The sequence below is a fragment of the Astatotilapia calliptera genome, chromosome 4, assembly GCF_900246225.1.
Source record: "Astatotilapia calliptera chromosome 4, fAstCal1.2, whole genome shotgun sequence".
Taxonomy (NCBI): Eukaryota; Metazoa; Chordata; class Actinopteri; order Cichliformes; family Cichlidae; genus Astatotilapia; species Astatotilapia calliptera.
The window spans coordinates 19,231,163-19,246,945 of record NC_039305.1 but is presented as its reverse complement, the minus strand read 5'-3'; the positions used below and the strand labels follow the sequence as shown (position 1 = coordinate 19,246,945).

At 37.8% G+C, this 15,783-nt stretch overlaps 1 gene segment (V, D, J or C); it reads left to right on the top strand.

Moving 5' to 3' along the window:
* The first annotated feature begins 15,097 nt into the window (after positions 1-15,097).
* LOC113020953 (Ig heavy chain V region 914-like) lies at positions 15,098-15,576 on the top strand. The segment is given in 2 exon segments: positions 15,098-15,151; positions 15,248-15,576. Coding segments are annotated over 2 exon segments (363 nt in total).
* Positions 15,577-15,783: the final 207 nt, after the last annotated feature.

Below are 15,783 nucleotides of genomic sequence, written 5' to 3'. Positions count from 1 at the left end.
ATCTTGGATGGAAGAACTGAAGTGGTTTGCTGCTGTTACATGTGACAGTGATTACACCAATTATCAGCTCTTACAAGGTGAAGCCAAAGGTTGAAGCCAAAGGTTGAACCCAGGGTGCGGATTCACAAACACGAGTTTGAAGTAAATGCAGTCTTTATATACAGTAGCCGTGTATTTAAACAGACAGAAATAACACAGACTTCTCTGGAAAAATCTGAAACGGGGAGACCGGGAGGGGGCTGGCAGGCAGGATGACAGTGGCGCCCAAACAACTGAGGCAGTGAAATGTCTGAGAACAGGGACTGAAGATCATACACAGATAGCTTAACAGGAAGCTTGGAATAAAGATGGTAAATAATGGATTGGGGAGACAAGTGTTACCACAGAGGTACAATGTGGTGGAATTTGCCTCTTAAGAAATGCTGAACTGATGAAAGCAATCCAGAACAGTTGAGGTCCTCATCTGAGGCAGCTCCACCCTGGTAACGCCTGCTTACGGAACAAAACACAAAGGACAAAACAATAACACATAACCCAGCCTGCTCATACCCTAACAGAGCTGACTCTTGCTCACAAAAATAACACAATTCAGAGATGTAAAACTGTTTGAATTCTAAAATCACTGTTTAGGGTGAAAACTAATGTTTCCATTTTCTGGAACACTGGAGGGAAGTCATAGTGAAGTCTCACCCTTTCGATAACAGCTAGATGAGCAGACTGCGAATTTAGCTGTGATTGCAAAAAAGTTAGGTACAGTTAAGTACATCTTCAATTTTTTTCTCCAATGTCTCTTGCGGAACTCAGTGTTCCTGTTAGCTGTCATTTTGGGGCAATACATTTTGTTTCCAGCAGACAAACAGAAACTTTGCTTTCGGTGATTTTTCACTGTCAATTAAAGATTAAGTTTGTTTTTTTTTTTGTTTTTTTTTGTTAATGCACTTGCTAGTACAAATAATGTCCAATTTTAAGTAACTTTCAAGTGTTATATCATGTACCTTTTTTATTATTTGATTTCTGTGCTGTGTTTTATTGTAGGTGACAGAACGAAGGATGTTATTAATCACAGTGTGATTTTCTACTAGTAAAACTAGGAGGTAATGCAAAACTCAGACGTCTTTCACTTCTATGTATTTGACTCTAGAGACAGAATGTGACAAAATGTGACTACTGATCAAAATGTGATCAGTAGTCACATTTTGGTATGATGGACTGTAGAATTGTTGTTTTTCACTCCCTGCTGGGCAGATGAAGGTTTTCACTAGTATTTAGTGGTTTTTGTTGTGCCCTTAAACGGGAGAAATATTGAGGAAAGATGAATGAAGACACTGAAACGCAGCTCTCGCCTTCACTTGTCTGTACAGATTGACTGCCCTTCATTGAACAGCTCACAATCAGCCAAGGCCAAACTCTTGCCACTTATTTCCTTTTAGATTCCCACTGCATTTTCTCTACAGAAACACAGTCAAAACAACAATGAAGTTATTTTATTAGATATAAAGAACCAAAGTTCTTACTCAGAAAGGAATTACATTTCTAATCCACTACATTTTGTCTTAAAAAATACAACTTACTTTATAACTGTGTTATTTCCTTTTTCTTTGTTTTTTTTCTTTCTCTTAATTTATCTGATATGTTTTGATGATTAGACTTTGACTGAGTCTGAACCAGTGGTTAAAAGGCCTGAAGAATCCCACAGACTGACTTGTACAGCCTCTGGATTCACATTTAGTGACTACCAGATGATTTGTGTCAGACAGGTTCCTGAGTTGTAATAATCAGATATGATAGTGCTATCATCTATTAGTCTCAGTCAGCCCGAGGCCGGTTTACCATCTCCAGAGACAACAGCAGACAGCAGGTGTGTCTGCAGATGAACAACTGGAAAATTCTGCTGTTCATTATTGTGCTCGAGCGCCGCAGTGCCTGAAGCTGCTTGAACAGCTTTGCATGATTCTAATTACAGTTTATGTATTTAACATCTTAATTTTAATGTAATGAGGATATTACTAAAACTAATGTTATTGTTACTAATACTATTAAGGTGTCTCTTCTGGACTTGTCTGAGAAGTTCTGGAAGTTCTTTTTTTTCAGTTCTTTCAGCTTTCAACTATCTGCTGGTAAAGCTAAATGACCTTTAATTATCAGTAAAATGCTGCAAAATGAATGAAACTGACTGTTTCCATGTCCAGCTGTGACAACTTTTCCACCCAGAAGAAAAGAAACAAAACTACAACACACTCATCAAACTTATCATTTCATCTGTAGTAATCTTGAAAGAGGGAGTTCATTTTATTATCTCCTTTCTTATGGAATTCTTCTCACTGACACTCGCACACACACACACACACACACACACACACACACACTCTCACACACAACCACATTAAATCTGAATTTGACTAAGGAGCAACCTGAATGTTTTTTTTTCCTTTTGTTAAATTTTTGCTATTTCAATATTATAAGCAAAAAACTGTTATTTTGGCCAAGATATTCTTATAATCAAAATATGTTATTTTATAATCCTAATCAGCACAAATGGTAAATATGACCAGTGTATTCATTTGTGTGAACAGGGTGGCCTGGAGTATCCCAGAGTGAAGCACCTCTAAGAAGCATAATAGCACAGAACTCACACTTTCATTAAACTGTTAGTCTGAACAACAACTGATACTTTTTGCTATCTGACATAATTTCCTTAGGGAGTATTAAATTAAATTAAATCAAGTACTCTGGATACAATTTGGTTTATTTGTGATCATGATACAATATTATTCATTATTATTATTAGCAGTAGTAGTACTTGTACTTTGGATTTTATTTGAGAGCCACAGTGACTGGAGCTAATTTAACAGCTACACAAATCCCATCACAATCAGTGTTGATTATGTGGGTTTTATTGAAACTGGTAATATTTAATCTTAGAAAGATGAGGCAAAAAGAAAAAGAAAGCAAAAAAACACCCAACTTTTGTACAGTAAATTGAATTGCTTAATGCGTTGTCCAAGTATGAGGAAAAAAACAACAACAACAACAAAACAAACAAACAAAAATAAAAACCCCACTAGAGGGCAGTCAATGTCAAGTTGCTCCCTTTAGAGAACAGTGAGTGTAGCTGTAGTTCACTATGTTAAATTTGTAAAGCAGCAGTCAGAAGACTGTGAAAGCCGATGCTTATTAAACCACAATGACTGTGATATTTTTAAAGATGCAATAGCCTATATTAGATTGGAGTGTAGAATGAAATATTTAATATGCTGTTTCTTTTTTTCTTTTTAATAGAAAAAAATCTTTATTGCATCAAAACAACAATGATTTAAAAACAAATATGAACCATAATAGATACATTTGTTCCAACAGAAGTTTGGAGAGTTAAATGAAATGTTGAAAAGACCCCAAAATATCATATCTGGGTTTGCTGCAACAGAAAAAATTCAGAGTATGGCCAAAGTCAGGAAAGTGTTTTGAACGGATACAGGTGGAACAGCATTCCCCTCACTGTCAAATCTACTCCCTCCACTGATTCTTTTAAAACAAGGCTCACAATTGGCATATGAGACTGTCTGAATTGCCCACCGTCTCTTTTGTGGCTTTATTGACACTATATGTTTAGCACCTACAAACATGTATTTTACTTTCCATTCCCTCATGTTTTTTATCCATTTTATATTTCGCAGAGCATGTTGGTTAACATGAGTTGTTTTATGTGCTTTATAAATACACTTGAGTTGAGAACTTGAAAGAATCACTTCCAGCTGTTGGATCTTCTCAAAGCAGTTTTGTCAGAACTAAAGATGTCCTCAGCAGCACTCCGTACCTGAAAGTCAAACACATTACAGCAGATAGCTTTATAGTGTAAATGTTTTTTTTTTTTTTATTATTTGGAACCACTAAAAACTACTGGTTTCACACTGAGGCTTTTGTAACTTCACAATACAATAGTTCATTTTAAGTTAGAACCAATTGTTAATGACTTATTAGTTTTTTCCTGCTTTTAAGGAGGAGTCAATGCAAATGTTCCATTGTCTTCTACATTTATTTGTCTGACTGCTTAGAGTATGACAGCACAGTGGGCAGGAACAGTTATACATGATGGACTACTGGACAGCACTGCTACTTTTAACTGTCTGCTGGGCAGGTGAAACTTTTTGCCGATGCTCTTATGTTTTTTTAATTTATGATAATACTTTTTTGTCATGATTTTTTTTATTTCTGTTGGCAGGTGTTGATGGCCAGATTTTGACACAATCTGAACCAGCAGTTAAAAGACCAGGAGAATCCCACAGACTGACCTGTACAGCATCTGGGTATACCTTTGGAGACTACAGCCTGGTCTGGGTCAGACAGGCTCCTGGAAAAGGACTGGAGTGGATTGCTTACATATACTGGGGTGATGGCAGCACTTCCTATTCTCAGTCAGTTCAAGGCCGGTTTACCATCTCCAAGGACAACAGCAAACAGCAGCTGTATCTGCAGATGAACAGTCTGAAGACTGAAGACTCTTCTGTTTATTATTGTGCTCGGATCCACAGTGACAGAAGTTGTTTAAGCAGCTGTACAAAATCCTGCAGTCCTCATTATGCCACATGTATCTTGCATCATAATTGTAGTATAATGAAAACATTATCCATACTAATACTAATACAATTAAACCTAGTCCTGAGAGAGGGGATGGGCACATCATGGTCTGAAGATGAACTTATCTCCAATCTGTGTCGATATATTATCTGATAATAAGGGAGCCAAATCCTTGGAAGTTATAATGTAGTGGGAGGCTATAGTCCAACACGGGAAAGAAGATCAGGGAAAAAGACAAAATGTATAAATCCAGTTTGTGAGTCCACAGTGTTTGTCAGCGGTTGATCCTCTGGTGTTTTTTGGTTTAATTTCAGAGATGGATCTTGGTATGCTATTGTCTGCCATTCCACTCTCTGTCCCTCTCAACACTCATATTGTTGAATATGTAAGGTTCTGATGTTTTCAAATGTCTGACTCGCTCCAGTTAAACTGCAATACTGATCAGAAACTAACTTAAACAGGGCTTCACCAAAGAGGTCAGGGCAAACTGTGGATTGGACTCGGAAGATTAATCAGGTTTCAAACTTTGTGAGTGATGTGAGTTTTCTGCAGAGCTTTGACTTAACATGTGTCAACCAGTACTTTTAACCTTCAGGTCAAACACTGGAAGAACTTGCAGCAATTCTTCTGTACAAAACCTCCAGAGCACCGCCATATTCTAGATTCATTTTTAAACAGCTGCTGCTGCTGATTACTAATGTTATTGTCAGCAAATATTACTCTCATTAACAGTCAAATCGTTCCACCGAGGACGCTATCACCATAGCGCTCCACACTGCGCTGAGTCACCTGGAGCACCGAGGAAGCTATGTGAGAATGCTCTTTCTGGACTTCAGCTCAGCATTCAATCATATCATCCCGGAGATCCTGGTCCAGAAACTGTCTCACCTGGGACTCTCCACCCCCATCTGCCTCTGGATCAAGGACTTCCTGACAAATAGACCACAGTCTGTCAGACTCGGCCCCCACCGGTCCAGCACCATCACACTCAGCACCGGGTCTCCACAAGGATGTGTTTTGAGTCCCCTCCTGTTTACGCTCTACACATCCGACTGCTCCCCTACCCATCTCTCAAACACCATCATAAAGTTCGGACTACAGAGATGAGGTCAACAGACTGACTGAGTGGTGTTCAGTTAACAACCTCCAACTGAACACCACGAAAACTAAAGAACTTATCTTGGACTTCAGGAAGGGCAGAGCAGACCCGGCCCCACTTTACATTCACGGGAACTGTGTGGAGAGGGTACACTCCATGAGGTTTCTGGGCGTGCAGATATCTGATGACCTCTCCTGGACTGCAAATACTACAGGCCCAGCAGCGTCTCCACTTTCTGAGAGTGCTCAGGAGGAACAACCTGGAGGAGAGGCTGCTGGTGACATTTTACAGAGCCACCATAGAGAGCATCCTAACGTACGGCATAACAACATGGTATGCAGGGTGCTCAGCTGCAGACAGGAAAGTACTGCAGAGGGTCATCAACACAGCCCAGAAGATCACTGGCTGCTCTCTGCCCAGCCTGGAGGTCACTGCAAACTCTCGGTACCTCAGCAGAGCTGGCAATATCATCAAGGACCACTCTCACCCCAGCAACCAACTGTTTGAACTATTACCGTCAGGCCGACGGTACAGGTCACATAAAACCAGAACAAACAGATTCAGGGATAGCTTCTTTCCCAGAGCTATCACCGTAGTAAATAAGCACAAAAACAATTGAACCTATTCCATACCGTCACTGTCATTATATTATGCTGCTATTCATACTGTCATTATATTAATGCTGCTATCCTGTATATATTGTACATACTATTGTTTGAGTACTTACGATTGTTTTTTTTGTACTTTTTATATTTTACATTTATATTTATTATTGAAACTTGCACCAAGGGAGTGGCACTCCAATTTCGTTGTACTCTGTACAATGACAATAAAGGCTATTCTATTCTCTATTCTATTCTATTCTATTCTATTCTATTCTATTCTATTCTATTCTATTCTATTCTATTCTATTCTATTCTATCTATTCACTCACTTCAACAGCTCCACCTCCAGAGTTGACAGCAGATAGCAGCTGTTTTTACAGGTGCAGTGAAGAAATGTGAGATTAACAAATTTAACAGTTTCAGTCTTGCAAAATCCAAAGAGCAAATTAGTGACCAAAAAAATCTTTTTTGTCACAGCAAAACACTGCGCCGGTATTGGAAGTGCAAACATACGGAGCCTAGCAAAGGGCCTTGGGAGAAAAAAAAATTAAGATGAAGTTTTGCAAGATCTCGCAAAACTTTTGCAAGTAAGTAAGTAAGTAAGTCTATTTTCTCAAAAAAATAGACTGCATCCTTTGCAGGTCGTATTTGAAAGCCGAGTCGGTGCATCGTTCATGACCCAATCTATCCCAGAATTCAGCCAATTTGTTTCCAACAATGGCGGCAGCTACTTAGTTTTACTATTACTCTTTCTGAGTCACAAAATAAACTTTTAAGATATTTTCAGTTGTGAATGTAGCTGTGTAAAGAAGTTTTGGTAAAGGTTGATTTTTCTTTTTATATTACATACAAACCACCATTCATATATCCACATGGAACACAAATTAACTAACTTTTAAAAAATGGCTTTAATTTAATCCGTCTACAAGGCAAAGAAGTTTGCGATAAAGATTGGTCAGACTGGATGAATAATTGATGGATGGGTATTTATAAGAAAACAGGTTCTGTTATGTGTAATAGTTGTGCTAATAGTTTTGCAAAGTATGTTATAATATAGCAACAACTGAGATACTAGGTGGATTCAGAAGAAACTAATGCGCTAAAATTTTTAAATATTAACTTTTTGTCTGTTCAAGTCAGTGTCAAAGCTCAGTATGTGAAAAAGTATAATGTTTCACTTTCAGATTACATTTTTACTGCTATAATTGTTGTTGAAGTGACATTAAAAACTTTGCTAATTTTTAAGGTTGTGAAAACATTTTAAGACATTTGCTTACACCCAGCATTCATTCTAGCTTAACCACAAAAAGAGTTCACATGAAACCAGTCTGGTAGTACAATATGAGTCAATGCAAAATTTATCTTAAACCTCTACTTATCTGACTGCAAGGAGCATGACAGAGCGAGCAGATGTCATACAGTTTAACACGATAGACTACAAGAGAGGACTTCTGCTCTTAACCATCTGCTGGCGAGGTAAAGCTAAATGACCTTTAATTATCAATAAAATGCTGCAAAATGAATGAAACTGACTTTCATTTGGTTCCGATTTAACAGTTCATGCCCAGACTCTGACACAATCTGAACCAGTTGTTACATAACCTGGAGAGTCTCACAGACTCACCTGTACCACCTCTGGACTCTCTTTCAGTAGCAACTGGATGTCCTGGATCAGACAGGCTCCTGGGAAAGGACTGGAGTGGATTGCAACTGATACTGATGGTGGCACCAACTTCTACTCTCAGTCAGTACAAGGCAAGTTTACTGCCTCCAGAGACAACAGCAGAGAACAGCTGTTTCTGCAGATGAACAGCCTGAAGACTGAAGATTCTGCTGTTTATTATTGTGCTCGACACTCACAGTGACTGGAATCAGTGAAGCAGCTGAACAAAATCCTCCAGTGTGACTCAGACATCTGTTTTACATCCCTGTTAAGAAAACAATAATGAAATTATTATTTCATTCTAATAATTAAATTGTTGTTTTCATATTTATATTGTGTAACCTCAAAGTTATATAGAGTCAATCGTCAATCAAGTCAGAGAACAGATCAGATCAGGGAATTATCTGTAATAATCTGTCAGTCAGCAACTCGGGCACTGCAGCACAAAAAAAATCTAAAGTCAGCAACGTCTAGAGAGTTTAAAGTCTACAGCAGTTTTACGCCTGGTGTATTCAGTCTGAAGTGCGCTCTTCTTGTCTGTCCACTGTTGCCAGTCAGGATGACTCCTGGAATCCTTCCAGAAACTAGATAAATCATTCACCGTCTGAGTGGTTGTGCACATCTGGATCCTGAAGATCACACTGGAAGGCTCGCCATCAAATGGAATGACCGGACTTTCCTCATGGAGCTCATAGCTCAATCAAAGACCTGACCTGTATTTGGAATAAAGGTTTATAGTCTCTATATTATATTCATATAATATATAGATTACAAATATGTTTAATTTTAAGTAAAGTTCCACTTAATATTCTCTTTTACAGTATTCAAGTGAATAATAAATTCAACAATTAAACAGCAGCTGCACTTTGCAATTACTTAACGTAACACAATTATTAGACAAATAAAATAACAAAAGTTAAAGCTTAAAGTTTCCATAGACCATACACCACAACTAAATTCTGTACAAAAAGTTATTAAATTGCAGTTGTTTCCTCATAACACTAGCAGTCCTTAGTGAAATGACAGATTCAGTAGAAAAAAGTATTTTATGCATCAACTACTATGATTAGCATCATCAAAAGTAACATCTGCAACTCACGAAGAAAATAAAATGAGTTCAACATTTAATTACTCTTGTTGATATTCTTTAACAGAGATGGTAAATAATCTAGTTTACCGAGACACATGGGACACCATTAATTTTGCTGCCACTTCTGCTGATTTCAGCAGCTCTGCCTGACCTTCATCTCACTTTTGAGATGTTAGCCAATAACTTCTGAAACACTTTTTTAGCAACTTTTATGAAGCTTTGCTTCAGTTACAGAGGCAGTTTCTGCTAATAATAAAGAAAACTTTTTCTTTCCCTTAGTTATTTGGAACAACACTCCATGTTAATGCACAACTTCCGGCAGATCTTCAAAATAAAAGCTCCTGCTAGGCGCAGCAGGAAGTGTAGAACTCAAACACCTTTTTTTACATCATCACTTATTGTAACAATAATATAAAACAAATAAAAGAATGATTTTATAACTAAACAAATCACTTACAAATCTTATCTGTCATTAAAGCCAGTCTTGCCCTCATGTACATATATTGGCTTTGAGGATTTGTCAGACTTTTTTTTGGTATATGTGAAATATATGTTTTGGCCTGTTGAAATAAATTCTTACTGTGAAAGTTAGTAGCTGATTCTTATATATAACAACAATAATCAATTAAAAATATAAATGAGTAGAGGAGATTGTAGCAATAGATGGAGCTTCAAGACCTGCTTCATACATAAACAAGGTTTAGACATTCCAGAATCCAAGGATGGGGCATTGAGTGAGAGGCCTTCTTGTAATCAATCCAGGCAGTGCACAGGTTCGTCAGCCTAATCTTGCAGTCTTGGCTGACTGCACTGTCTACCAGTAGGTGGGGTTTTGCGCCTTTTGGCATTCTTGCCAATCCCTTTCTGTGCCCCACTCATGTATTGACCCATGTACCTGTTCATCTTAGCCGCTATGATGCCTGAAAGGAGCTTCTATGTGGTACTGAGGCAGGGTATTGGCCGGGACCAGTCCCTTCTGGTGGTCTTTGAGGATCAGGACTGTCCGGCCTTTGGTTAGCCATTCCGGGTGTCTCTCGCCAACTAGCAGCTGGTTCATTTGTGGTGCCAGATGCTCATGGAGTGAAGTAAGCTTCTTCAGCCAGTAGGCGTGAACCATGTCGGGGCCTGGTGCTGTCCAACTCTTCATACTGGAGAACCTATGTCTGCCACTGTGATGGTTACTGGATCCTGTTCAGGGAGGTTGCTGTGGTCTGCTCTCAGATCCCTTAGCACATATGCTCTTCCAGTATTGCTCCGTCTCCAGCCTGTTCTCATAGGGTTCCCTTGCCACTGAGAGTACACCTTGGCTGGTTCTATGGAGAACAGCTGATTAATTCTCCCGCCTGCAACCTCTCTGGTGTACCTCTTCAAGCAGCTGGCTGTGAGTCTTTGCTTGGCAGTTTCCAAGGCCTCTGGTATGGACAGCTTACTGTACTTCTTAGGCACCTTCTGTGTCACACTTTGCCACACCTTTCTGCAGCTTTGATAAATGGCTAACTTCCCTCCGTGCTACCTTGATCTTAGCCCCTAGTCTTCTTCTCCATTGAGAGTACTGCCAAGCATCTCACTTATCACTGCTGCTGTAGTGTAGATCAGCTGATTAGTCTTAGGTATTGCTGTATTCACATCTTCTGAGGGTACTTCACGTAGTCTTTGTAACCGGCTGCAGAAGATCGAGGAGAGGAAGAAGAAATGTTATGTTTAAAGGTTTGGAATGATTTGAAAAATTGCAAATTTAAAGTATACATGTAAATCCAAAACAGGACCTTTATATGATGTGAAGTTAGGGTTGTTTTTAAGGTTCTGCATATTGTGAGACATCCAGCAAAAAAAGATTAAAAAAAATATTATTGAGCATATCACATATTCTCAATAAATTATTAAAAATGAAGCATAAACACTCCTGTTATATCCTTGTATCCCAATATAAAGTAAATATCTGCTAATCACAACATTCTGTTTCTCTCTAATAAGTCAAGCAAACATTTTGGGAAACCCAAATATGTCATTTTACATAAACCTAATTTAAACTAGCCTATATTGTTCCTTGCTCTTTCATTATTAACACTTACCTCATAGTATGTGACAGTTTTTCACAGCCCTGTTCCAAATCTCTGAGAGGAGGAGTTCATGCAAAAACACAGAGAGCTTCTTCATCTTCATATCTGACTGCAGGGATGATGACAGAGAATAGTGGAGTCATCTCAACATGATGGACTGTAGGACAGGACTGCTGTTTTTAACTCTCTGCTTGGCAGGTGAAGAGTTATTGTTTTTTTTTGGGGTTTTTTTTTTTTTTTGATGGTTTAGAATATTTTGGTTCATGCTTTAATGTTGTGCAAGTCATTCATTTTCTCATTAAATTTATAGGTGTTAGTGGTCAGACTCTGACAGAGTGGTTAAAAACCCTGGAGGGTCTCACAGATTGACGTGCACAACATCTGGAATCTCATTCAGCAGCTACTGGATATCCTGGATCAGGCAGGCTCCTGGAAAAGGACTGGAATGGATTGCTGCTGATACTGGTGGTAGTACCAATTACTATTCACAGTCAGTCCGCGGCAGGTTTATTGCCTCCAGAGACAACAACAGACAGCAGGTGTATCTGCAGATGAACAGCCTGAAAACTGAAGATTCTGCTGTTTATTATTGTGCTCGAGACTCACACAGAAATGACAGAAATGGCTGAGCAACTGTACAAAATCCTGCCATTATTCTTTTTTATTGTATTAATGGATCCCAAGGAAGAGCTACGTGCTTATGTTTATTTCAGAATCAGAATATCTTTATTGTCATTGTACTAATACTTAGTGCAATACTTTACAGTCGCTTCATTCACAATATTGCACTTGTCCCTTTAATTCTTATTCCCAGTAAAGTCTGCAAAGGACGTAGATCATCACTTAGTTACACATTGTTTAATCGTCAAAGATGGCAATCAAGAAACTATAACCTTAAATACATCCATCATTAGTTATTATGAAAGTGTTAAAAATACCCTAAATGCCATTCTTTTAGCCTGAAATTGTATGATTTTTATTATAGTGACTCAAAATGCACAAAAAAGAAAAACTGTGTGCCTGTCCAAGGTAAAATTTGACCAGTATAGAGCTATTGGTGTATGTTGGTTGTTTTAGGAAATCTGTGAAACTGTACATGCTGTTTTTGTGTCTGTATGGGGCAGTGGTGACAGTAATCACATTTGCTCAGCTCCTTTGAAGCATCTCAAAACAGTTAAATAGTAAAACAGCATGAAAACCTGTTCATAAACAGTGTGACCACACCACTGTGCTCTAAAGTCCATCACACATGAAAACACATGAACAGAGGGTTACCGACCATTTGTACAAATACAGCTAAATTATTCAGTTTGCTTCTGTAAACCAGTGATTCTACATGTTATGTATGTTGAAGCAGGAATAACATAATGTTTATTTGTTAAACTAGAGTCGAATTATAAATAAATAAATAAAGAAAGAAAATAAATTAACCTTTTGAATTAGAAATCAACAAATTATTTTCTGTTATATTATTGATATTATGAATTTGATGCCAGGCTGAAAGCAGTGACCAAGAAGGGCCATCAGTGCCTGTGCTTTCACAAGTAAGGTGTAATAGGACCAAACACTTAGCTGGTCCCAGTCTAATAGTGTTCTTAAATTGATTCATGTGATACCTGCACTTGTATATTTTAGTAATTTTTACTGATTAATGTCTTGTGTTTTTATATGTTTTGTGCATTTTTCTGTATCCTGTGTGTGAATAAAATTTTTGATCTAGATTTGTATTGTTTTGTTGTTTTTATGTTGTTTTTGTTCTTCTTCTTTTTGTGGATGACTTTTGTGTGCCTGTCTGTGAACCAGGTTTTTCAGTAGGAACAATACAATGACTGAAGTGAACTGAACTAAATTAATGAATGAATCAAATGTATTGAAAAATCTAAATGTGAACTATATGAGGATAATTGCCACATCTACATCGGCTCTTTCCTTTCTGTGAGGAGGAGTCAATGCAAAACCTGGCTGTCTTAAACCTACTTATGTGACTGCAGGGAAGACGAGAGTGTGGGGTCATAATTCAGTTTGACATGATGGACATAACGAGAGGACTGCTGCTTTTTATCACTTTGTGGGCAGGTGAAGACTTTCACTGATACTGAGTTATATTTGCCTTCAAACGATTAATCAGTTTACAGCAAGTGACTGTTTTACTTGTTTAACAGGTGTTGATGGTCAGACTCAGACACAATCTGAACCAGTAGTTAAAAGACCTGGAGATTCTCATACACTGACCTGTACAGGTTCTGGATTCACATTCAGTGACTACTGGATGCACTGGGTCAGACAGGCTCCTGGAAAAGGACTGGAGTGGGTTGCTGGGATCAGTGAGAGTAGTGGTTATATCCACTACTCTCAGTCAGTTCAAGGCCGGTTTACTATCTCCAGAGACAACAGCAAACAGCAGGTGTATCTGCAGATGAACAGACTAAAGACTGAAGATTCTGCTGTTTATTATTGTGCCCGACAACCACAGTGACGGACTCTGGCTGAACAGCTGTACAGAATCCTACACTGTGTATTACAAATTAATTATTTGTTGTTAAGTATGTTAAGAAATTAAGGCTGACACAGTCATCACTACTGTGTATAAAAATACCTTTATTATCAGGAGGCCCTTATAAAGTCTTTGATCTTAACAGGATGGAACCAAATCATTTATGGTTTAAACAGATATCAAGCAAATATTTTTCAAAGGTTTTCAGTCAAGGTCACATCATGACAGTTGAAGAAATTATCTTCCTGTCAGCTTTAATTTCAGGTGGGTGACGTCAAGCTGAAGTCAAGAAGTCAAGAAGAAAAGCACCTTACGTTATTTAAACTCTGCACCACCAGAGGAGGAGCCCTAAGACCACAGATTGTTTCAGGATCAGTTCACTGGTAAATGTAGATGAGTTTCTTAGGGCAAATAAAACACAACATGTATTTTATACATAAATATTATGTTTATATTATTATGCACTCAGCCCATTTTTATATAGAATTCTGCAAAGTATACAAAGGCTAATCCATTAAAAAACACACACAAACAAACAAAAACTGAGCAATACAAACTAGCAAATGGTCAAACAAACACATAATTTAACTGGCCATCTCCCTTTCAAAATTTTAGTTATGTCCAGTGTTTATGTTTAGAATCCTTCTAAACACTCCTTCAGACGTCTGTCTAAAGATGTGGTGATGAGACTGGAGTGTCCAACTATAAATAGACTGAATAATTTTAAGTGGAAAAGTCCACAGATTAAAGCCTAAAGACAGCATGTCAGGTGACAGGTGAGACCATGAGTATGCTTCTTTTTCTTTTTACAATTCACATGTTTTTGTTTCATGAATTTATAATTGTATTTAACAAATAAAAGTAAATTCTATTGCATATTCATCACATCTTTAATGAATACAAAGAAATGTAAGAGACAAAAACATATAATTTATGCTTCATTTATGGTTCTGTATTTAGCATTACAATTAGACTTCTGATGCAGTCTGTTGTTGTGCGTGTGCATATAGCTAATGTTACAGAACGGGAGAAAGTATAACCCAGGTACATCCCAGGGAGAGAAAAGGATGACATAAATGTTATGTTTAAAGGCATAGACTGCTTTGATAAACTGTCTGATATATGATCTAGGTAAAGTTATATAAGTGCGAAGTTATGTTTTTACATATTGTGAAAAACGGTTGAAAAAACAATAAAAAAAACAACCTAATTCATTAATATATTATTGAGCATATCACATCTTCTCAATAAATTATTTAAATTAAGAATATACACTTCTGTTATACCCTTTCATAAGAATATAAAGCAAATATATTCTCTCTATGAAGTCAGGCAAACAGTTTAGGAAATGCCAAAAATGTTAATTTAGATAAACACGATTTAAAAAAGCCTTAATTATTCTTCACTCTTTAGATGTTGGACACAAATGTCTGAGAGGAGGAGTCAATGCAAAAACACAGAGAGCTTCTTCATATCTGAGCGCAGGGATGATGACAGAAATCAGACTCATCTCAACATGATGGACTGCAGGACAGGACTGCTGTTTTTAACTCTCTGCTTGGCAGGTCAGGGGTTGTTTTTTTGTTTTTTCGATGGTCTAAAATATTTTGTTACATGCTTTAAAGTTATGCAAGTCACTCATTGTCTCATTATTTTTATAGGTGTTAATGGTCAGACTCTGACAGAATCTGAACCAGCAGTTAAACAACCTGGAGAGTCTCACAGATTGACCTGTACAACATCTGGAATCTCATTCAACAGCTACGATATGGTCTGGATCAGACAGGCTCCTGGAAAAGGACTGGAGTGGATCGCTTATATCAGCAGTGGCAGTGGTAGCATCTACTATTCTCAGTCAGTCAGAGGCCGGTTTACCATCTCCAGAGACAACAGCAGAGAGCAGCTGTATCTGCAGATGAACAGCCTGAAGACTGAAGATTCTGCTGTTTATTATTGTGCCCGAGAGTCACAGTGATAGGAGTTGGTTAAGCAGCTGTACAAAATCCTTCAGGTTTTATTTTATTGCCTCCTCACCTTCAATAAAACACAACAACTTTACGCCCAATGTAAATCAATAAATGACACGAAAACTGACGGACCTTTACTGACAGTCTGCACATATGTTTGTTACATTACCTCGATACTTTAAAAAAAAGTCTGACATTCAAGAGAGTTTCTCCAAGAAATGGCATTACAT